The sequence below is a fragment of the Numida meleagris genome, chromosome 10 (genome assembly GCF_002078875.1).
Source record: "Numida meleagris isolate 19003 breed g44 Domestic line chromosome 10, NumMel1.0, whole genome shotgun sequence".
Classification (NCBI taxonomy): Eukaryota; Metazoa; Chordata; class Aves; order Galliformes; family Numididae; genus Numida; species Numida meleagris.
The window spans coordinates 18,713,953-18,734,905 of NC_034418.1; the positions used below are offsets into that span (position 1 = coordinate 18,713,953).

General features: G+C 64.4%; 5 protein-coding genes across 7 annotated transcripts; 4 read left to right on the top strand and 1 right to left on the bottom strand.

Annotated features, from left to right (window-relative positions):
* On the top strand, window positions 72-3,685 carry HAS3 (hyaluronan synthase 3). Its single transcript, XM_021408660.1, has 3 exons — window positions 72-1,025; window positions 1,427-1,528; window positions 1,609-3,685. Exons 1-3 carry the CDS (start codon window positions 405-407, stop codon window positions 2,530-2,532), a joined length of 1,647 nt encoding a protein of 548 aa, XP_021264335.1. The 5' UTR covers window positions 72-404; the 3' UTR covers window positions 2,533-3,685.
* On the bottom strand, window positions 3,807-5,553 carry CHTF8 (chromosome transmission fidelity factor 8). 3 transcript variants are annotated; one of them, XM_021408664.1, is made up of 4 exons: window positions 5,489-5,553; window positions 4,818-4,867; window positions 4,626-4,743; window positions 3,807-4,547 (listed from the first exon to the last, which is right to left on the bottom strand). In XM_021408664.1, the coding sequence occupies exons 2-4, from the start codon at window positions 4,838-4,840 to the stop codon at window positions 4,350-4,352; spliced, it is 339 nt and encodes a 112-aa protein (XP_021264339.1). In that variant the 5' UTR covers window positions 4,841-4,867; window positions 5,489-5,553; the 3' UTR covers window positions 3,807-4,349. The 3 variants fall into 3 exon arrangements, with proteins under 3 accessions (XP_021264339.1, XP_021264341.1, XP_021264340.1); XM_021408666.1 differs by having other exon boundaries at window positions 5,477-5,504; XM_021408665.1 differs by lacking the exon at window positions 5,489-5,553 and having other exon boundaries at window positions 4,818-5,470.
* Window positions 5,527-10,273, top strand: UTP4 (UTP4, small subunit processome component). Its single transcript, XM_021408659.1, has 16 exons — window positions 5,527-5,768; window positions 6,286-6,477; window positions 6,570-6,654; window positions 6,765-6,854; window positions 7,045-7,256; window positions 7,349-7,520; window positions 7,604-7,695; window positions 8,006-8,102; window positions 8,440-8,504; window positions 8,629-8,751; window positions 8,874-9,033; window positions 9,157-9,263; window positions 9,381-9,476; window positions 9,575-9,760; window positions 9,908-10,018; window positions 10,124-10,273. The coding sequence occupies exons 1-16, from the start codon at window positions 5,610-5,612 to the stop codon at window positions 10,238-10,240; spliced, it is 2,064 nt and encodes a 687-aa protein (XP_021264334.1). The 5' UTR covers window positions 5,527-5,609; the 3' UTR covers window positions 10,241-10,273.
* SNTB2 (syntrophin beta 2) lies at window positions 10,361-15,906 on the top strand. The gene is given in 8 exon segments (XM_021408662.1): window positions 10,361-10,474; window positions 10,477-10,963; window positions 13,613-13,823; window positions 13,956-14,157; window positions 14,259-14,401; window positions 14,477-14,673; window positions 14,852-15,033; window positions 15,117-15,906. Coding segments are annotated over 8 exon segments (1,614 nt in total). The 5' UTR covers window positions 10,361-10,375; the 3' UTR covers window positions 15,210-15,906.
* Window positions 17,058-20,347, top strand: VPS4A (vacuolar protein sorting 4 homolog A). The gene is made up of 11 exons (XM_021408663.1): window positions 17,058-17,188; window positions 17,356-17,467; window positions 17,536-17,683; window positions 17,766-17,827; window positions 18,019-18,138; window positions 18,351-18,507; window positions 18,741-18,889; window positions 19,036-19,117; window positions 19,258-19,477; window positions 19,556-19,696; window positions 19,979-20,347. The coding sequence occupies exons 1-11, from the start codon at window positions 17,165-17,167 to the stop codon at window positions 20,078-20,080; spliced, it is 1,317 nt and encodes a 438-aa protein (XP_021264338.1). The 5' UTR covers window positions 17,058-17,164; the 3' UTR covers window positions 20,081-20,347.

A 20,953-nucleotide genomic window follows, 5' to 3' on the forward strand; every position in this document is an offset into this window, starting at 1 on the left:
GCGGGGCGGGGGGGGACCGGGAGCGGCGGAGCACTGCGGAGCCCCCGGGAAGCGCTGCCCGTCCCCGCCCGCTCCCGCACCCCCGGGCTCCCCCGGCCCCGCGGCGTTGTCCCGGTCCCGCGGTTGGGGTGGGGGACCCGAGAGGGGCCGAGCGGGGTCCCGCCGTACGAGGACCGAGGGTGCCGGGACTGCGCCTCCCCCCCGGGGTCAGCCCTCTGCCCGTCTTCCCCGTGCCCTTCCCTGTCCTCCAGCCCGGCCCTGCAGGGCTGCGGGTGGGGAAATCCCGAGAGCGATGTCTGCAGGGGGATGAAGCGCACATGGGCCGGGAGACCACCGGGTCGCTGCGCCTGCATCGCGCTGTCCCCTGGGTGGCGGCCGTGCCCTGACTGTCCCATCTCACCCAGATGCCAGTGAGCCTCTCCACGGCGCTGCGTGTCGTCGGGACCAGCCTCTTCGCGCTGGCGGTGCTGGGGGGCATCCTGGCCGCCTATGTGACTGGGTACCAGTTCATCCACACGGAGAAGCACTACCTCTCCTTTGGGCTCTACGGGGCCATCCTGGGGCTGCACCTCTTCATCCAGAGCCTCTTTGCTTTCCTGGAGCACCGGCGCATGCGGGCCGGGGGACAGCCGGTGCGGCTGGGCCGCTCGGTGGCCCTCTGCATCGCCGCCTACCAGGAGGATCCCGACTACCTGAAGAAGTGCCTGCACTCCGTCAAGCGCATCGCCTTCCCCGACCTCAAAGTGGTGATGGTGGTGGACGGCAACGGCCCCGACGACACCTACATGCTGGACATCTTCCACGACGTGATGGGCTCCGAGCGCGCGGGCAGCTACGTCTGGAGGAGTAACTTCCACGCGCGGGGCGAGGGCGAGACGGAGGCCGGGCTGCAGGAAGGGCTGGCCCGCGTGCAGGCTCTGGTGCGCGGCACCACCTACTCCTGCATCCTGCAGAAGTGGGGCGGGAAGCGCGAGGTGATGTACACGGCCTTCAGGGCGCTCGGAGACTCCGTGGACTACATCCAGGTGGATGTGGGGTCTGGGGGGGTGGGGGAGACATGTGGGGTGACCTGGGGACTTATGGGGTGCAGCGCTGCATGGGTGCAATCCGTGTCACCTCCTTGGTGCATCTCCTGCAACATGCAGGTATCACCCAGGGGACACTGCAGCACCGCATGGGGCTCGGAGCCCTGTGCTTGGGTTGGGGTCAGCTGGGGTGTCCCACCGCGATGCCTTTGACCTGGACTGGGTGTCCTGGGGCAGTGGTGTCCAGCACTGCAGAGCGCTCCGCTCCCCTCACCGCCCGCTGCTCTGCAGGCCCTGCCTCGTCTCGCCGGCTGTGGCTCGGGCTTGCCTGGCTGGGGCTGGGCCGTCTGCCGGGCGCGTGTGGGCGGCGGAGCGGGGCTCGACGTTACCTCTGCCCCCAGGTGTGTGACTCAGACACGGTGCTGGACCCCGCCTGCACCGCCGAGATGCTCCGCATCCTGGAGGCCGACCCTCGCGTCGGCGGCGTCGGTGGCGATGTCCAGGTACGGTGGGGGGGGGCAGGGGGGGGGTACACGGGGGCACCACGCTCGCATTAGTGGCACTGACCCCATCTCCTCCGCAGATCCTGAACAAGTACGACTCGTGGATCTCCTTCCTGAGCAGCGTGCGGTACTGGATGGCCTTCAACGTGGAGCGTGCCTGCCAGTCCTACTTCGGCTGCGTGCAGTGCATCAGTGGCCCGCTGGGCATGTACCGCAACGCGCTGCTGCAGCAGTTCCTGGAGGACTGGTACCACCAGACCTTCCTGGGCACCAAGTGCAGCTTTGGGGACGACCGGCACCTCACGAACCGCGTGCTCAGCCTGGGCTACCAGACCAAGTACACGGCGCGTTCCCGCTGCCTGACGGAGACGCCGACGCGCTACCTGCGCTGGCTCAACCAGCAGACCCGCTGGAGCAAGTCCTACTTCCGCGAGTGGCTCTACAACGCGCTGTGGTTCCACAAGCACCACCTCTGGATGACCTACGAATCGGTGGTGACCGGCTTCTTCCCCTTCTTCCTCATCGCCACCGTCATCCAGCTCTTCTACCGCGGGCGCATCTGGAACATCCTCCTCTTCCTGCTGACGGTGCAGCTGGTGGGCATCATCAAGGCCACCTACGCCTGCTTCCTGCGTGGCAGCGCCGAGATGATCTTCGTCTCCCTCTACTCCCTGCTCTACATGTCCAGCCTGCTGCCCGCCAAGATGTTCGCCATCGCCACCATCAACAAGTCGGGCTGGGGCACGTCGGGGCGCCGCACCATCGTGGTCAACTTTGTGGGGCTGCTGCCGGTGTCGGTGTGGGCGGCCGTGCTGCTGGGCGGCCTGGCCTACACGGCCTACAGCCAGGACCTGCTCAGCGACACCGAGGTGGCCTTCCTCATCTCGGGCGCCGTCCTCTACGCCTGCTACTGGGTGGCCCTGCTGACACTCTACTTGGCCATTGTGGCTCGGCGCTGCGGCAAGCGGCAGGAGCAGTGCGGGTTGGTCTTTGCCGAGGTGTGAGGACGCCATGGGTCCCCTTGCAGTTGGCGCTGACCCAGCGGTGGCCATCTGGCTGCTGCTCCCTGCATCCGGCAGCGCTGAGCGCACCCTGAGGTCAGCATTTGTGATCAAATCTTGCTTTTTTATTGCGGTTGTTTTCTTTTTTTTTTTTTTTTTCCTTTTTAATTATTTTTTCATTGTTGTTGTTTTCTCTAAGACTCAGCCCGGTGGGTGCTAGCGGCTGCGCCGGGTCTGTCCAGAGCTGTGCTTGGCACAGCCTTGGTGCTGCAGGGTCCCTTCTTGTGCCATGCTGAGCATTTCGCTGCCTTGGTGCAAGGGCACAGCGGGAGCTCCACTGGTTGGGCTCCCCCCACTCCGGTAGGCCCCATCTCTTGGTGCTTTCCTGGGGCCCATGATGTCCCCCTGTGGTACTGTGGAGGAAAGACCGCACTTGTCCAGCCAGGTGCTGAGCTGTGATGCTCAATGCTGCTGGGGTTGCTGCACCCCAGGATTTTTTCCCCGCCATTCTTGTGCAGCCCCTGCATGGGCAGGAGCTGGCTGCAGGCTCAGCCCCCTCCCTGCCATGATTTAGGGACAGAAATTGGATTTCATGCCAACATTGGCACCACGTCCCTCAGGTGCTGTGCCAATGCCAGGCACCACTGGCTGGTGCTGCCAGCTGGGCCCACCCACGGGGCCTCAGCATCCCCTGCTCTCTCCCCATGGAGCTCTGAATGTCCCCAAAGCCCCCCCCCCATGGCTGTGTATGTGCGGGCACGTATCCACAGCTCCCTCCAGCTCCATTCTGGGGATCTGGCTGCCCCAGGGGGGCAGCTCCTCTGTTGTGCTTTGCCAAAGAGAGTGGGGGGGGGGGAGGGAGAGAAACTGGCACCCCATTTTTGTACCCACATCCCAGGCATAAGCAGGAAAACCTGGGCTGTGGGTCGGCTAGAGCGTGGGTTGGTGATGATCCGGCCAGCCCACAGCCCCATAAAGCCAACCACGTCCCATTGGCTCCATGCCAGCTGCCTTCTCCACTGCCCCTCCTCTGCCCCCTAGCTCTGGAAGCAAGGAGGGAACCTGGCATCCGTCTAGACAGTGGGGAGGCGCTGGGTTTTGGGCCCAGGCATGCAGAGGAGGGCAGGGAGAGCCAGTTCCCAGCCTTTCCCTGCCTGCTGGGTCCCCCTGGGTATTTACCCACAGCCGTCTCCCCTGGGCCCTCTTTTCAGGGCTAGAATCTTTCTATAAGTCAGGCTTTTTATTTAAGATGGGATTTTTTAGAAGACTTTTGTAGCTCTTTTCGTATTTACACTTTATTGCCGATTGTTTGTAAATCTATTTATTTTTTAACCCATATTTTTTTTCATATTTTGAGAGGTCTGTTTTTTATATCCTGGTGGATTTGACACAATAAAGACTTGCACAGAGAAAAGATGGTGTGTCGTCCCTGCCCAACTCCACATGGGCTCTCAGGTTTGGGGAGACTTGGGGGAAGGTGCTAAAACAGAGGAGGCAGACCCTGTCTGCAGCTCTGCTGGCTGCAGGGGTGACTTTAGGAAAGAACATGGGGTGGCAGCCAGCTTGAGAGTGAGCCCAAGCCATCCTGGCACAGGCAGGAGGACAGGCAGAGCTGGCAGCACGATGTACACGGCTGCATAGCTGAGTTCTGGTGCTTGAGGCGGTGCTGGTGGCAGTCACGTGCAGTCCCTGGTGGAGGCACAGCCTGGCCCTGCAGGATGCACCTTGCCTAAGGTGGGCGCTGAGTTCATGTCCCAGCTGTCCTAAGCAGTGTCACAGCAAGGGGACATCATTGCTCCCGTGGCAGCAGGTCTGTGTCCTCACACCTTCTTTGGCACGTTAGTGATGATGGGCTTGGGCCGCGTTTTGAAGAGCAGCTTGGTCTTGATGAGGGCAGTGACAGTGTAGTGTGTCCCTGCAGGGTTGGCTGCCTGCTTCATCAGGACAGCAAAGGGCTTCTCCAGCTGTACCACCTTCCCGTAGAGGATGTGGTGGCCCACAATGAGCACGGGGACACCCTGCGTGGGAGGAGTAGGGTGAGGACAGCTCCAAGGACACTACCACCCCACAGCACGGGCTCAAAGAGGGCTGCTCACCTCACGGGTATAGTGCAGGTCTCCCAGCAGACTCCCAGGCAGCGCACCGCCACCGCGTGGCTCCACCTCTCCCTGCAGCTCTACCAGCACCCAGTGCTCCAGGCCGCCTGCACCAGCACTGCCAGGGAGAGGAGAGGTGTCACCCACTGGGCACAGGGCACCCAAGCATGGCAGGACCAGGCCCGCACTCACCTGGAGACGATGACCTGCACCATAGCGTGGGCTCAGCAGAGCTGCCGTCCCTGCAAGGGGACGGGAAGGGAAAAACCCTCAGGCTGCTGCGTGGCATTGGGACCCCCATCTCCTCAAACCCGTGCCCTGAACTATCCCATGTTCCCTGTGCCATGTCACTTTTCTTTGTCCCAGTGAGTCTGCTGCGCCCAAGGTTCCCATACCCCCAGCTCCATGCCCCAAAGCCTCACTATATTCACCTGCCCCTTGCGCTGTGGTTTCCCTTCCATGCCCTGAATTACTTCCCATGTACTGAGCTCCTCCATAACCCCCATGCCCCACCAAATCCACAGAGCCCCCAGCGACATCCCCCCTATTGCATCCAGCTGCTCTCTAAGCCTTGATGTCCCCCCCACGTTCTAAATTCCTCCCCATTCCCACACTCCACCGAATCCTCTATGCCCAGAGCCCTGTACGCCAAACCCTCACTGCCCCCAGCTGACTCCATCTGCCCCCCCCGTGCCTCCTGGACACCCATCCCCACCCACATCCCCAGCCCTCCTCGTGCACGCAGCCCTTTGCCCGCAGCGCAGTCGCCCCCCAAGCGGCCCGGCAGTGCTGGCCCGGCAGTGCTGGCCCGGCTGGGTGCTGCCCGCCTTGATCCCCGGTCCCGCTCTCACCGCCCGGCACACCTGAATCTCCCGCCGTTCTGCTCTGCACTTCCGCTTCCGGGCATGGGGGGGTCATTTCCGCTTCCGGGAGCGCGGCGCCGCACGTGGGGCCCGGCGGGGCGGAGCGGGGCCGGGAGCCGCGATGGGGGAATTTGAGGTGCACCGGGTGCGGTTCTTCGGGCTGGTGCCCGCTGGCGTGCGCTGCATGGCCTACCACCACCGCGGCTGCCGCCTGGCGCTCGCCCGCACCGACGGCGCCGTTGAGGTGTACAACTTCGCCGCCAATTACTTCATGGAAAAGGTGGGCGACGGTCGGGAACCGAGCTGGGTGGGAGCCGGGAGGACGGGGATACGTGGTCACGGGGAAATGCGGAGAGATCGGGGAGGACCGGGCCGGGTGATGGTGGGAAGTATGGGGGAAGGCAGGAAGAGGGAACGGGGCTGGATGATGGGGGGGTGGATGGGGGGAGAGCGGGGAGGACCGGGCTGGGGGCTGCAGGGAACCGAGGGGAGAACTGGACGGGGTGAGAGAGGGGAACCGGGGGTGAATGGAGGAAATGGGCCAGGGTGGTGGTAGGGGACTTGGGGGGGGAACTTAGTAGTGTGACAATGGGGATCTTTGGGGTTACCAGGAAGAGCCAGCCCGGGTTGGTGACAGGGACTCAGGAGGAACCAGGGTGTGGGGTGACAGGGGAGAACCAGGGGATCCAGCCCAGGCTGTTGGTGAGGAGAACCAGCAGGGAACCAGGGATTGCGGGGTTAGGGACGGTGGGGATGCAGGTGAAACAGGGCTGTGGCAATGGGCCCTGCTCCCCTAGGCCATCCCCGGGCACCAGGCGCGCTCGGTGGAAGCGCTGTGCTGGGCGGCGGGGGAGCGGCTCTTTGGGGCCGGCCTGAGCGGGGACATCACCGAGTATGACCTGGAGCAACTGCGCCCAGCCCGTGCTATCGATGGCTTCGGGGGACCCATCTGGAGCATAGCTGCCAACGACGATGGCACACGACTGGCGGTAAGCAGTGGGGATGGGTCAACACCGGGGATGGGCTCTGCAGTGGCAGAGGAGCTGCCACCCCCAGGAGCTGATCCTTCCCCACCCCACAGATTGGCTGTGAGGATGGCTCGGTGAAGCTCTTCCAGGTGGTGCCTGGCGGTGTTCAGTTCGAGAAGAACCTGGACCGGCAGAAAGGTGAGTGTGGGGGGCTGTGCAGGGCCATCCTCGTGTCTGCTCCGTGTGCCATCCTGGTCACCGAGAGGCTGTGGTGCCCCAATGCACACCTGGAGCTTCCTTCTCCACAGGGCGTGTGCTGTGCCTCTCCTGGCACCCCTCGGGGACCCACCTGGCAGCCGGTTCCATCGACTTCCTTCGTGTGCTTGATGTCCGCTCAGGTAATGAACTACCCCCTGTCGTGGCCCACCTTCAGCAGCCACGAGTCCATGCTTTGGGATATCTGCTTGGCACCGCTACAGCTCCCAGCCTGGGAGTCCTGCAGTGTGCAGGATGCAGGGAAGGGATGAAGTGAGGAGCCTGAGGTCATCCTATTCTCTCCCCATCTTGAACAACCCTTCCCTACCTCAGGACGGACCGCCCAGAGAATCATGGTGAACTATCATGTGCCAAAGTCCAAGAAGCGTGAGTGCGTCGTGTGGGGCATCGCCTTCCTGTCAAGTGGCACCGTCGTCAGCTCAGACTCATTTGGAAGAGTGCAGTTCTGGGACTGGGAGCGAGGGACGCTGCAGGACTCCCACACCGTCAGCACCTCAGCTGTCCTCTCACTGGCTGTGTCGGAGGTGAGGTCACCATGGGCTGGGACTGCAGTGCCAACACCCAGGTGGTGTCCATTGCTGTGCCCTGTCAGTCACAGCTCTCTCTTTCTCTCCAGAAGGAAGACAGCATCGTGGTGGGCACCTCAGCGGGGGCCACCTACCAGTTGCAGCTGCTGCCGGTGAAGGTGGGCAGCCAGGAGAAGCGCTGGGTGAAGACAAAGCCATTCCAACATCACACCCACGACGTGCGAGCTGTGGTGCACAGCCCGACGGCTCTCATCTCTGGAGGTGGGGGCTGCAAGGGGAAACTCGATGGGTGGTGTCCCCCTCCCCTCCAATAGCTGCTTGTCTGAGCTCCACTTGGTTTCAAGGCCTGGATGCCCAGCTGGTGATCCGCCCGCTCATGGAGAAGGTGCAGAAGAAGAGCTACGATGCAGCGCTGCGGAAATTCACACTTCCCCACGTGAGTGTGGCTCTAAGCAGGGTCCCGTGGCAGCTCCTGGGGGCACGAGGTGAGCTCTGTGGGAGCAGCCAGGCCCTGCCTGCCCTGCTGGGTCCCCTCCTGGCCCTGGCATGCCAGCGGGCTCTTGTAATGCAGTGAGATGGAGAGTGGAGTTGATAAGCCTGTCCTGCTGGTCCTGTTGCGGCTCCCTCCTGGTTCTCATCCCTCAGAACTGAGCTGTTCCTCCCCGGCAGCCCAAGCCATTGCGGCTTTGGCCCGCCCCTTTCTCCCAGGCTGTGGTCCATGACAACGTGCCCATTTCTGCCTGCAGCGACGCCTCGTCTCCTGTGCCAGGAAAGCCCGGCTCCTCCTTTTCCAGTTCTCCCAGCACCTGGAGCTCTGGAGACTTGGCTCTACTAATAAAACTGGTACATCTGTGGGTGGCTGTTGGGTACAGACCTCTGTATTTAATCCTGGGGCAGTGTCTGCAGGACTGCAGGGGGCAAGCTGCTGGGGCAGCAGAGGAGTGGTGCAGCCCAGCTCTGCTTATGGCTGTGTTACCTAGCACAGTGCAGGGCCATGGTGCTGCTGGCAACATACTCTTCCTGCTGAACTGGATGGTGCCCTGGGCAGCTCAGTCTTGAAATGGCTGGGGAAGGGTCTGGGTCCCTCCTGGTGTCTGGCACCACTCCCCCTGGGCCCCCTGTGACACTCACCAGGAGCTGTGTGGTTTCTGCTGTTGCTGATGCTTGGTTGTCTCCCCAGGAAAGGATGGAGAGGTCCTTCCCGTGAGCCGCATGCCAGAGCACCTCCTGCAGCTCAAGAGCAAGGTAAGGCTGAACTGGGGCTGGCACCTGTGCCTGGCAGCTCTGCTTCCTCCGATGGCCAAGCTGTGGGTGCCAGCAGCTGCCGAGGAGGCTCTGTGGACCCCACTCAGCACCTCCACATCCCCAGGGTCCTGAGCACATCTACTGCAGCTGCGTCTCACCCTGCGGCAGCTGGATCGCCTACAGCACTGCCTCTCGCTTCCATCTCTACCACGTGCAGCACGAGGGCGACAGCATCAGCGTCAAGAAGGTGGGGGTCGGGAGGGTTCACGGGGAGCTGGGGCTGCTGGTGGCACAGTGCATGGGTCAGGAGCAGCAGCGGAGCTGCTCATCAGCAGTGTGACTGCCGGTGCTGCCTTCTCTCCCTGCAAGGTCCCTGGCGTGCCCAAGCTGCTGCTCCCAGCCTACCAGCTGCAGTGCTCTTCTGACTCGGGCAGACTCTTCATCGCCTCCGACAAAGGCTCTGTCCATGTGGTGCAGCTGCTGGAACCGGGGGGCTGCAAACACCTGCAGACACTGCGCCCGCCTGCAGGTGGGGAGCGGGCACCGGGGCCAATGTGGGCACATGGCTGAGGATGCTGCCCTAGGGCTGGGACACTTTGGGGTGGTATAAGAGATTCTTGTGTCTGTAGCATTTGTGTGCGGTGTTGTTCAGGGACCCGGGAAGCTGTCTACCTGCTGGCGTCGAGCGCTGATGGGAACTGGCTGGCTGCGGTCAGCGGGGACTGGGAGGTGCATGTCTACAGCCTGAAACACTTCAAGGTACGGGCAGGGCTGTGTGTGGGGCCCCCTGCGGTGTCCCTAGAGCCGGGCACTGAGGGAGGTCCCGGGGGGTGGCAGAGGACACGTAGGGCAGAGTGTTGTCCTTCTGCCTTTCAGCACCACTGCACGGTGCCCACCTACAGCTGCGCAGTGACAGCCCTCGCCATCCACCCAGCCACCAACAACCTCGTTATCACCTACTCGGACCAGCAGGTGGGAGCTGTGCCTGTGGCAGCCTTGTGCTGCTCGGGTCCGGCTTTGTGCTGGCGCTGGGCTGATAGTGGGGACCCATCCCCTCTCGTGCCCCACAGCTCTTTGAGTTCAGCATCCCTGAGAAGCAGTACACGGCCTGGAGCCGCATGGTGCAGAACAGGGGGCTGCACAGGCTCTGGCTGGAGAGGGACTCGCCCATCACCCACATCGCCTTCAACCCCAAGAACGCCTCGCAGATCCTGCTGCACGATGTCTACATGTTCTGTGTCCTCGACAAGTCCCTGGTGAGCTGAGAAGGGTGCTGCTGGAGCATGCTCCACGGGGGCTGCTCGTGCTGGCACGAAGGGAAGGGCGGGGGGGTGCAGTGCTGCAGGGGGTGGGCACCGGGCTTGGTGCTTGGGCTGCAGCGCTCACACCGGCTGTGCCCGCAGCCCCTGCCCGACAACAACGCCCTGCTGGTGAACCAGAGCGCCCTGAAGCAGCTCGCAGAGCCCGCCCGGCAGCGGCAGCTCCACGCCTTCAAGATCTGCAAGAAGTTCCAGGTGGGCGGCTGGGCCCCTGCGTGCATCCCATCCCCGGGAGCACCCCGGCACCGCTCCCCGCGGGGCTCCGCCGGGTTCCCCGTGCTCACCCCGTTGTGTCCGCAGCCGCTGCTGTTCGTGGACCTGCTGGACGAGCGCTGCCTGGTGACGGTGGAGCGGCCCGCCCTGGACATCAGCGCGCAGTTACCGCCGCCCGTGCAGCAGAAGAAGTTCGGCACTTAGTCCCGGCCGTGTCAATAAACGCGCTGTTCCCACGCCGCGGCCCCGCGCCTCGTCCTTACTGGAGCACCGAGCCCCTCCCAACCCCGAGTCCCTGCCCGCGCCGCGCTGCCCTGCCGCCGCCTCCCCCTCCCGCCAATGGGAACGCGGGAAGCTCCCCTCGCCCCGCCCCCCTCGGCGCGCACAGCCAATAGCGCCCCGCCATGCGGGCGGGGGGCGTGTCCTCGCGGCGGGGCCCGGGGCGGGGCGGGGCGGAGCGGCGCGGCGGCGGCGGCGGCGGCGGCATGGCCGTGTGGACGCGCGCCTCCAAGGCGGGGCTGCTGGAGCTGCTGCTGCGGGAGCGCTGGGTGCGGGTGGCGGCCGAACTGAGCGGAGAGGCGCTGAGCCTCACGGCCGAGCCCGGCGAACCGGCCCCGGGGCTCAACGGCGTGGCCAACGGCGGCGGCGAGTGGGGCGGCGCGGAGGCGGCCGTGCCCGGCTGCGTGCGGCGAGTGCGGGTGGTGAAGGCGGAGGCGGGCGGGCTCGGCATCAGCATCAAGGGCGGCCGCGAGAACCGCATGCCCGTGCTCATCTCCCGCATCTTCCCGGGGCTGGCGGCGGAGCGCAGCGGCGCGTTGCGGCTCGGCGATGCCATCCTGGCGGTGAACGGCGTGGACCTCCGCGACGCCACCCACGACCAGGCCGTGCAGGCGCTGAAGCGCGCCGGGAGGGAGGTGATCCTGGAAGGTACCGGCCCCGCGCCCCCCCCCTCCGCCCCGTCCCGCTCCCCACCCCGGGGTGCCCTCCTCCCCCGTCACCGCGCCCCCCGGCCCCGCTCGCCTCTCCCTCGCTCGTCCCCGGCCCCGCTCCCTGTGGCATCCTCGCACAGCTCGGTGGGGGACGGGGTCGGCCACGACGGAGCCCGCTCCCTGCTGCTGTGTCACCTCCGGCCCCGTGCCCCTGGGGGTGGCGGCGGTGCCCCGGGCCCGGCGGTGCTCCCCGCGGTGCCCACCCTGATTCCCTGCGCGGGGCTCAGTGCCCGCGGTGCACCGGTTCCTGCCCGACCTGTTCCCGGCAAGCTGGGGCAGGACCTGCCGGTGCGGCGCTGCTGGTGCCACCGGTACCACCGGTGTCAGCACGGTGCCACCCCCACGTCCCGTCCTGATGTCCACCGGGGCCGCGTGCCGGTGCGAGGGCGTGCGCGGATTTGTGTGGCTCAGCTGCCCCCGCTGGCTCCAGGGCACCGGGGGACAAGGAGGGGACGAGCAGGGGACAGGCAGGGTGGCAATGCCTCGGTGCAGGGCTCCCGCATTACCACCCAGCCCACACTCAGTGGCTTTTGGCTTTGGCTGAGCAGATGTAGACTTATCTCCTGGCTGTCCTGTGCTGGATTCACCGTCGTGGCTCCTGCTGTGCCTTCTGGTCCTGCCCCTCAGGAGCCCTGACATTGCCACATTTGGGGCTGGGAAGAGCACGCAGGGGCGGACAGCGTCGCCCCATGGATGTGGATTGGGTACCCTGGCCAGCTGGGGACTGCGGTGCCAGGAGCACTGGCACTGAGCCCCGTGCCTGCTCTCCAGCCCTGGGCTTCACTTGCAGGCACCTGTGCTGGGTGCCATCTTCCTGGTGCCATCAGCACAGCGGAACAAACCCCTGCCCTGTCCTGAGTGGGAGCTGGGAGCTGAGCTCTGGGCCCACAGGCAGCTCTGCACCGGGCAGGGAGGTGGAAAGAGGAAGAAGGGCTGCGAGAGGAAACCCGTACGCATGGGTGGAGGAACCACTCTGGTGGCGGTGGGAGGGGGCTGGCAGTGCTGGGCGCCGAGTGGGGGTCTGGGTCACAGTGAGAGCCCTGTGGGTGAGCCCAGGGTGCAGCCGCCTTCCTGCAGTGAGCTGTGAGGGTGCAGCAGTGCTGGGTTTCCTTTGTGGTGAGCATGTAGGCGTGCTGTGCTGTGCTGTGCTGTGCTGTGCCATGACAGTCGTGCTGGGATGGAGCTCAGCTGACTGCACCGCGCTGGGACGGTGGCTCCATGCCTGCCCCCTGCCTCGGGCACTGCCCCCAGCAGCATCTCAAGGCTGTATTCTGGTGCTGGGGTGCGTTTCCTGCAATGGCCAGGGTTGTGCAGCATCTGTGTGTACTGCCCTGGCCACGGCAGGGGCGGGCAAGCCACCAGGTTGGTAGCACCAACGCCACCCACCCAAACGTTTGGAACATTGTGGTTGCACAGCTGGTGCTGCACAGGTTCCCCAAGGATTGCAGGGTGCCCTGTGCAAACCAGGGGAGCTGGGGATGAAGCTCATGGTGTGTCCAGCAGCTCCCCCCTTTGGGGTTGGAAGCCCGCCCAGGGGGTTTTGGGGAAGTGGTGGCCTCTGCCGCTCAGTGCCAGCACCGTGGCTCAGAGCACAAAGGGCTCCTTCCCGGGCAGGGAGCAGCAGCCCCAGCGCTTTGCTCTCCATCCCCAGCCTCAGCCGCAGGCTGCCAACATCTGGCCGCCAGCTGTGAGCCGCCTCGGGGGCTGCCGCCGCCCGAGCCCCTGTCCACAGCCATCCACCCCAGGCACTGCTCTGCCCGTGGGGATTAGAGGTGCGTGGGGAAGGCGTAATCCGGGGATAAGCGCGGCGGGAGCTAATATTATCTCCTGGTGCCTGCAGCAAGGGCAGTGCATCCCCTCCAGCTGTGTGCCGGCTCAGCAGCACTGCCGGGCGCCCCGCGGAGCTCCCACCACGGCCTCGCACCGACTCCCTGCCTGCAGGGAGCCATGCTTCACAGCTGTGTTTCACAGCAGATTACAGCTTACTCGCTGGTTTTTTCACTTTAATTCTGCACTGCCCCGTGGCTGTTCCCTCCCTGTTGAGGGGGCTCAGCTCTGGCTCGGCCGCATGCCCACTACTCGGCGTCACCCCCTGCTCTGTGCTCTGGCACGCAGCTCTCCCGGCATCTGGAATGCATTGTGTTGGCTGTCCCCGAGCGTGACAGCGGGGAGCAGCGTGGTGACGGGGACAGCACTCAGCGAGTGAAGGGTTTTGGCGTCCTGACGCCTACCATGTGTTTGGGGAGGGATGGTCCCTGGAGACCTGGAGCGATGTGTCCTTCCTTCCTCCCAGCCCGGAGAGGAGCGCGGGGCCGGGACATCCTGGCTGCAGGCACCGTCCTGGGGCTGTGATCGCCCACGGCGCTGGAAACTTGGCCTCAGCATGCGGCAGGGTGGGCAGGATGGGCTGCGGGCTGACCTCCCACCCGCGCCATTGTGCCGCGCCGCCAGGCCCTTCCGATCCTCATGTCCCAGTGATACCGGGATGGGCCCCGTGTGCCTCTGGCTCTTGGTAGGGGTCGGGGCTGGTGTGGCCCCACGTGACCCCTCTTCCCCTCATCCTAACACCGATCCCCTCTGTCCGCAGTGAAGTTCATGCGGGAGGTGACGCCCTACATGAAGAAGCCGTCGCTGGTGTCGGACCTGCCCTGGGAGGGGGCGGCCCCGCAGTCGCCCAGCCTGAGTGGCAGCGAGGACTCAGGCTCGCCCCAGCACCACGGGACCCGTGACCGCAAGGTCATCCCATTGAAGATGTGCTTTGCTGCACGGAACCTCAGCATGCCCGACCTGGAGAACCGGTGAGCGGGCGGTGGCGATCGGGAAGCGCTTGGCACATGGCCCAGGCTACGCCGTGCCCCCATCCCGGCCCCACTGCTGGCAGCGTGCCCGCAGCCGGGCTGGCCCCGTCCCAGCGCCCCGTATCCCCGCAGGCTGATCGAGCTGCACTCGCCGGACAGCAGGAACACACTGATCCTGCGCTGCAAGGACACGGCCACCGCACACTCCTGGTTCACGGCGCTGCATGCCAACATCACGGCGCTGCTGCCGCAGGTGCTGGCCGAGCTCAATGCCGCGCTGGGTGGCAGTGCCGGGGGCCGGGAGGTGAAGCACGTCGCGTGGCTGGCAGAGCAGGTATGGGTCTGTGTACTGCGGGATGCCATCCCCGGGTGGCACCGTGATGCTGGGGCGGTGGTGGCTGGAGCTGCCCCGTCACTGTTCTCCATGTCCATCAGGCGCGGCTGGACGGCGGGCGGCAGCAGTGGCGGCCAGTGCTGATGGCGGTGACGGAGAAGGACCTGCTGCTGTACGACGCCATGCCCTGGACGCGCGATGCGTGGGCCTCACCGTGCCACAGCTACCCGCTGGTGGCCACCAGGTACCGGGATGGGGACTCCCACAGGAGCCGTCCCCACTTGTGGGATGCAGCACCAACGTTCCCTCCCGTCCCCAGGTTGGTGCACTCAGGCTCGGGCCGCCGCTCGCCCTCGCTGGGCTCCGAGCTGACCTTCGCCACGCGGACGGGCTCGCGGCAGGGCATCGAGATGCACGTCTTCCGCGTGGAGACGCACCGCGACCTGTCCTGCTGGACGCGGGTGCTGGTGCAGGGCTGCCACGCCGCCGCCGAGCTCATCAAGGAGGTGTCCGTGGGTGAGTGCGCACCGGCACTGGGGCTCTGCCCAAGGGATGGGGAGTCCCTGGCAGTGATGATGGCATGCTGCATGATGGCATCTCTGCCTCCTCCACTGCTGGGGGTGATTTTGGGGTGTCTGGGGGTGACTGTAGCCAGGTGCTGGAGATGAAACCAAAGCCACGCATGTGCCTGCAGGCTGCACGCTGGCCGGGCAGGAGGTGAAGCTCTGCATTCACTATGAGGGCGGCTTCACCATCTGCCGCGATGAAGCGGGTGGCAGCGTCCTCTACCGCTACCCCTATGAAAAGCTGAAGATGTCGGCGGACGATGGCATCAGGACCCTCTATCTGGACTTCGGGGGCCCAGAAGGGGAACTGGTGAGGAGGGTCCCCCATCCCGGCATCCCCTGGGACTTGGGCTGCCCCCATGCTGTGACACCATTCTCCCTTTCCCTCCACAGGCGCTGGACCTGCACTCCTGCCCCAAGCCCATTGTCTTCGTGCTGCACACCTTCCTCTCAGCCAAAGTCACCCGCATGGGGCTGCTGGTGTAGGTGACGGCCCCGGCCCCCCCAGCTGCCTCCACAACACAAAACAGCCGGGAAACCATGGAGCCCCCACCACCGCCTGCTACACCCGTGCCTTGGGGTGGGGGCTCCCCTCCTGTGGCTCAGGGGGGGCTCAGTGTTATTGCCCGGCCCCAAAAGCCATCTCCAATCTCACCACCTGTGCCTTGCAGCGGGGCCACTGCTCCCCCCCAGGGGCTTCACTGTGTGTTCCTCCCTGGAGTGGGACTGTGTTGGGCACCGTTTGTCCTCCTTGGGGAGTCTCGTCTTAAAAATGTGGGCACTCAGGGGGATGCCGGGACCTGGCCCCGTGACATTGGTATGGGCAGGGGGCTTGGTTCCTGCCATGCCACAAACACAGGGTGGGGGCTCCCCAAACTCTCAGAGCCTGCAAACAAATGCTGTTCCCTGCCTGGGCTGGGGGCACAGCGGGACCCCTGTGGGCCCCGTGGTTTTGGGGAGGGACATGTAGATCAATGCACTTTCGCTTTTTGTACTTTACCTCTTCCCTGGCACAGGGACAGGTGCTCAGTGCTGGGGGTCCCTGCTGTGCCCCAGCCCAACTCCTCCGCAAACGTTTCTGCTTCCCATGGGCTGTGCCGGGGTTACCGAGGGGTGCAGAGCCCCCCACCCAGCGCAGCCCCTTCTATTTTTGTACTCTTTGTAAATCGCTATTTATACAAAACGGCCTGGTGTGGGGTTTGTGATCGGCACCGCGGCGGGAGCGGCTGTGCGTGGGGCTGCACACGCGTGGAACGTGTGCCGTGCGGGTGGCATGCGCTGTGTGCACGTGGGCCCTGTCCAGACTGCATATATGCACACGTAGTGCACGCACAGTGCACGTGCAGTAGATATGTGCTGTATGTTTTTGTATAGGTGTGTGCGGGTACACACACGTGCTATGTTTTGTGTGCGTGGGCTGTGTGCGCTGCGTATGTAGGTGCAGTGCATGCCAGTGCAGACAGGGAGCGTGCACTGTGTATGATACGTAGCGTGTGTGTACAATATACATTCGTATACGTATGTAGATGTATACATACATACTGTACATGCATATAGTATGTATACACATACACGCTGTACATACCATACATGCAGAGTATACATAACCCTATATACATATACACACACTATTTATATGGTGTATACACAGCGTATATATTGGGTTGGTACACTGTGTGTGTGTGTGGTATATACACTCTGGGCATATATGCAATGTAAGCTGCGTGTGCATGTGTATGCAGCACTCTGCCCTCCAGCCCTGACTCCCAAGGGATTCTCCCAACAGAAGTCCCAAATGCACCAAGTTCTGCCCTCTGGAAGCCCCGGGCAGTGGCTTTGCTGTCTTCACCAAGAACAGAGCACTCCCTCATTTTGCGGTCGCTCTGCCCCACTCAGCCCCCGACCACCACATCTCCAGCAGCCCTTCTCTGGCCCTCACCGCAGGGACTGGGTGTTATCATTCCCAGCCCCGAGCTGTGCAGCACACAGAGCTGCATCGCTGCTCTCCTCCACACCTGTGCCTGCTAAAGAGCCTATAGCCAGTGTGCTACGTATGGAGCATGGGGCACGGTGTGTGTGTGTGTGCGGTATGTGTGCTCTGTGTGTGGCATATCCACTCTGTGTCCATACACGATGTAAGCTGTGTGTGCACGCGTACGTCCCGCGTCGCTGTGCGGGTCCGAACGCATCACACACACGCGCACACACGCACCCGCGCTACGCACTGAGTCTGCACAGTGTACGCACGCGCGAGTCGTGTGGGCGGGGCGTCACGGGTGGGCGTGTCCAGAGGAGGCCCCGCCCCACGCCTGCTGTACCGGCGGGCGCCGCCAGGGGGCGCTGCAGCCGCCGCGCACAGCCGCAGTCGGGGCGGTCCCGCGGGCCCCCGTCGCCGCCGCCGGGCCGGGCCGCTCCAGCTGCGGCCGCCACCGGGCGATGAGATGACAACGACGCCCACCCTGCAGGTACGGCGTCGCGCCCGCCGCCCGGGCCTGGCTTCCAACCGCCCCGCCGGGCCGCGCCGGGAGGGCCCGGCCTGCCCCGTTGAGCGGGCCCGGCTGTGGGGCGGGGCGGGCCGCGCTCGGTGGGGCCGGGCCTGGCGCCGGGCTCAGGGCGCCGCGTCCCCCCGCAGAAAGCCATCGACCTGGTGACCAAAGCCACCGAGGAGGACAAGGCCAAGAACTACGAGGAGGCGCTGCGGCTGTACCAGCACGCCGTGGAGTACTTCCTGCACGCCATCAAATGTGAGCGGGGGGCGCGGGGGGTGCGGGGCTGTGGGGGCTGATGGTGACAACCGGGGGACTCTGTGCAGATGAGGCGCACAGCGACAAGGCCAAGGAGAGCATCCGCGCCAAGTGCAAGCAGTACCTGGACCGGGCCGAGAAGCTGAAGGAGTACCTGCGCAGCAAAGAGAAGCAGGGCAAGCGGCCCGTCAAGGAGGCGCAGAATGACAACAAGGGGTGCGTGGGGGCTGCCCCCCTCCCGGCGGGGCCCGGGGCACGGCACGGCCACTGTGACCGCTTCCCTGTCCCCTCTCTCCAGGAGCGACAGTGACAGCGAGGGCGAGAATCCGGAGAAGAAGAAACTGCAGGAGCAGCTGATGGGTGAGGGGCTGTGGTGGGCACAGCGGTGGTGCTCGGCTGGAGGGAGGTCTCTCAGAGAGTGGTGCCCTGGGGGCACTACTGGAATTGGTAGCCAGGACTGTGCTTTGTGCCGAGGGGTTGGATCATCTTGGCTGGGTAGGGGTGTGGTGGGGGCAGAGCTGTGGGCTCCAGTTCTCATCTCTGCCCTGCAGGTGCCATCATGATGGAGAAGCCCAATGTGCGGTGGAGTGATGTGGCTGGCCTGGAGGGAGCCAAGGAGGCCCTGAAGGAAGCCGTGATCCTGCCCATCAAGTTCCCGCACTTATTTACTGGTGAGGGTCACTGGCAGCACCAAGGCTGATGCTTGGCCATGGAGAGGGGCCTCATGCCCCACGACAAGGGGCGGCAGCTGTGAGCTGTGGTGGAGGTGATGCAGGGAGATGACCCAGAGCAGAAGGGACATGTGTCCCTGCTGGCCCGAGGTCCCTGCACAGATCCAGTTTGTGCAGTGCAGGAGAAGCTTTGACGCTGGGCTCTGTCGCAGGGAAACGGACGCCCTGGCGAGGGATCCTGCTCTTTGGGCCTCCTGGCACTGGGAAGTCCTACTTGGCCAAGGCCGTGGCCACTGAGGCCAACAACTCCACTTTCTTCTCCGTGTCATCCTCGGACCTGATGTCAAAGTGGCTGGGAGAGAGTGAGAAGTAAGGTGTTACCGGGGCTGCAGGCTGGCCAAGGGATGGCTGCCCAGGGGGTGGCTGCTCTCTGTGCACCGTGTTCCCCTCCTTGGTGCCAGCACAGGGCTCCGGGGTAGGCGGGGGCAGGAGGAAGCAGTGGTGCGTAGGGCTTGTGCCCCTCTGCGGGTGGGCAGAGTGGGACTGTGGTTCCTCGCCTGGGGCTCTGGGTGGGGACACCCACCCCTTGTCTTTGTGCCCAGGCTAGTGAAGAACCTCTTTGAGCTGGCAAGGCAGCACAAACCCTCCATCATCTTCATCGATGAGGTGGACTCACTGTGCGGCTCCCGCAATGAGAATGAGAGCGAGGCAGCACGGCGCATCAAGACAGAGTTCCTGGTGCAGATGCAGGGTGAGTGGAGCTTCCCCCGGCAGGATGAGCTGCCTGGGGCGTGGACACCCTTTGGTAGAGAACATGGGATGGGATGGGTTTGGGTGAAGCAGCGATCCCCTTTGGGGATGGCTCTAAAGTGTCTCCCCTGCTGTTTCTCTGGGCAGGTGTGGGCAACAGCAGTGATGGAATCCTGGTGCTCGGTGCCACCAACATCCCCTGGGTGCTGGACTCGGCCATCAGGAGGAGGTAAGCAGGACACGATCGCTCTGCAGTGCCCAAAACCACAGCACTGCACCGCACCTGGCATTGCTATGAGGTTTGGCAGCGCAGGGCCAGCCTGGTGGGGAACACAGCTGCTCACCCATGCCCACCTGTGCCACACTCAGGTTTGAGAAGCGCATTTACATCCCACTGCCTGAGGAGGCAGCCCGGGCCCAGATGTTCAAACTGCACCTGGGCAACACCCCACACTCTCTGACGGAGGCCGACATCCATGAGCTGGCACGGAAGACGGATGGCTACTCCGGGGCTGACATCAGCATCATCGTGCGTGATGCCCTGATGCAGCCCGTCCGCAAGGTGCAGTCAGCTACGCACTTCAAGAAGGTGAGTTGGGCGCCAGTGGCTGTGCTGCTGAAGGGATGGGCAGCGCGGCTGTGTTGCAGCACTGCCTGCCTCCGCCAGGTCCGCGGTCCCTCCCGCACCAACCCCAACCTTCTGGTGGATGACCTCCTGACGCCATGCTCGCCTGGGGACCCGGGTGCCACCGAGATGACCTGGATGGAGGTGCCCAGTGACAAGCTGATGGAGCCCATCGTCTGCATGGTGAGTGCGGCGACCAATAGTCATCAGATCCTGCTGCGTTTAGGCCCATCCCCAGCACAGCAATGCTGCTGCCCCGGCCCTACCGGTTCCCCTGCCTCCTCCAGAGCCGCCACCTGCCTCAGGGCCTGGTGCAGGCACATGGCAGCTGGGTGCTGGTGCCCTCCCCAGCCCCTCTGGGGGCATCGCCTGCCCGGTGGCAGCACCCTAGGGATGAGCATGTCCCCAGCGTGTTGCCATCCCCCCAACCTCCCTGTCTGAGCTGCCGCCCGCTCTGTATTGCAGTCGGACATGCTGCGCTCCCTGGCCACCACCCGCCCCACCGTGAACACCGAGGATCTCCTGAAAGTGAAGAAGTTCACAGAGGACTTTGGGCAGGAAGGTTAAGGGCCGTGGTGGATGGTGGGGCACTGCTGCTCCCAGGCAGGCGGCCGTGCCAAACAGGTTCATCTGCAGCTCACAACCCAACCCATCTCACTTCAGCACCGGGCAGGGACAGGGGCATGCTGCCCTGGCAGGGCCGACATTAACGGAGGTGCCCCAGCGCTCCTCTGCTCCCCACTCTTCTTCCTGCTCTTTTTTTTATTTTTTAAATTAATGCTGCTTTGGGTTCTGTCTTGTTTATATGAAAATAAAAACAATCCGAAAGCTTCAGCCAGTGCCTAGCCCCTCCCTGAGGCACAGCTGCCCCACGGCAAGGCTTTGAGGGCATGGGGGGGCCCAGTGTTGGGAATGCCCCCTCCCCGAGCTCCTGCAGTCCCTTGCCTGCTACAGGGTACTGTGCAGGGCCCTCGGGGTGTGCAGAGCAGCCCTCCACAAGGAGCACGTTCTGTAAGGGCCTCTGGGAGCTGGGCCCCTCCTTGCTTCTCTCCAGGCCCAGCAGCCTGCAGCTCCCAGCCCCTTCCCCTCCCACGGTCCAGGTGCTGCAGGAGAGCCGTCACCTCCTGCACAGCCCCTTTTCCCAGACCGAGAAAAGAAGCTCCGAGGCTGGCTCCAACGGGCAGGTCGGGGCTGCAGCCACATCCCAGAGTGCGGTATCGCTGCCGGGCTTCCATCTCCGCCGCGCTCAGTCGAGGAGCTGGCTCCAGGTGGTGTTGGCGAAGGTGCGGCTGTCCATGCGGTCGATGAAGAGCACGCCGTCCAGGTGGTCCATCTCGTGCTGCGCGATGCGGGCAGCCCAGCCCGTCGCCTCCCAGCTCACCGGGTCCCCGTTCTCATCCACGCCTGCGGCGCGACGGCGCGGGTAAGGCCGGGGCCGGG

What these genes read in the sequence shown, in the direction of transcription:
- HAS3 (XM_021408660.1), top strand. Translation starts at nt 405, where the DNA reads ATGCCAGTGAGCCTCTCCACGGCGCTGCGTGTCGTCGGGACCAGCCTC. An exon ending in ACTCCGTGGACTACATCCAG is followed by an intron (nt 1,026 to 1,426) that starts GTGGATGTGGGG and finishes CTCTGCCCCCAG; the next exon opens with GTGTGTGACTCAGACACGGT. An exon ending in GCGTCGGTGGCGATGTCCAG is followed by an intron (nt 1,529 to 1,608) that starts GTACGGTGGGGG and finishes TCTCCTCCGCAG; the next exon opens with ATCCTGAACAAGTACGACTC.
- CHTF8 (XM_021408664.1), bottom strand. Translation starts at nt 4,840, where the DNA reads ATGGTGCAGGTCATCGTCTCCAG. An exon ending in GTGCAGGTCATCGTCTCCAG is followed by an intron (nt 4,744 to 4,817) that starts GTGAGTGCGGGC and finishes TCTCCCTGGCAG; the next exon opens with TGCTGGTGCAGGCGGCCTGG. An exon ending in ACCTGCACTATACCCGTGAG is followed by an intron (nt 4,548 to 4,625) that starts GTGAGCAGCCCT and finishes CCTCCCACGCAG; the next exon opens with GGTGTCCCCGTGCTCATTGT.
- UTP4 (XM_021408659.1), top strand. Translation starts at nt 5,610, where the DNA reads ATGGGGGAATTTGAGGTGCACCGGGTGCGGTTCTTCGGGCTGGTGCCC. An exon ending in CCAATTACTTCATGGAAAAG is followed by an intron (nt 5,769 to 6,285) that starts GTGGGCGACGGT and finishes CTGCTCCCCTAG; the next exon opens with GCCATCCCCGGGCACCAGGC. An exon ending in ACAGCATCAGCGTCAAGAAG is followed by an intron (nt 8,752 to 8,873) that starts GTGGGGGTCGGG and finishes TCTCCCTGCAAG; the next exon opens with GTCCCTGGCGTGCCCAAGCT.
- VPS4A (XM_021408663.1), top strand. Translation starts at nt 17,165, where the DNA reads ATGACAACGACGCCCACCCTGCAG. An exon ending in CTTCCTGCACGCCATCAAAT is followed by an intron (nt 17,468 to 17,535) that starts GTGAGCGGGGGG and finishes GACTCTGTGCAG; the next exon opens with ATGAGGCGCACAGCGACAAG. An exon ending in GTTCCCGCACTTATTTACTG is followed by an intron (nt 18,139 to 18,350) that starts GTGAGGGTCACT and finishes GCTCTGTCGCAG; the next exon opens with GGAAACGGACGCCCTGGCGA.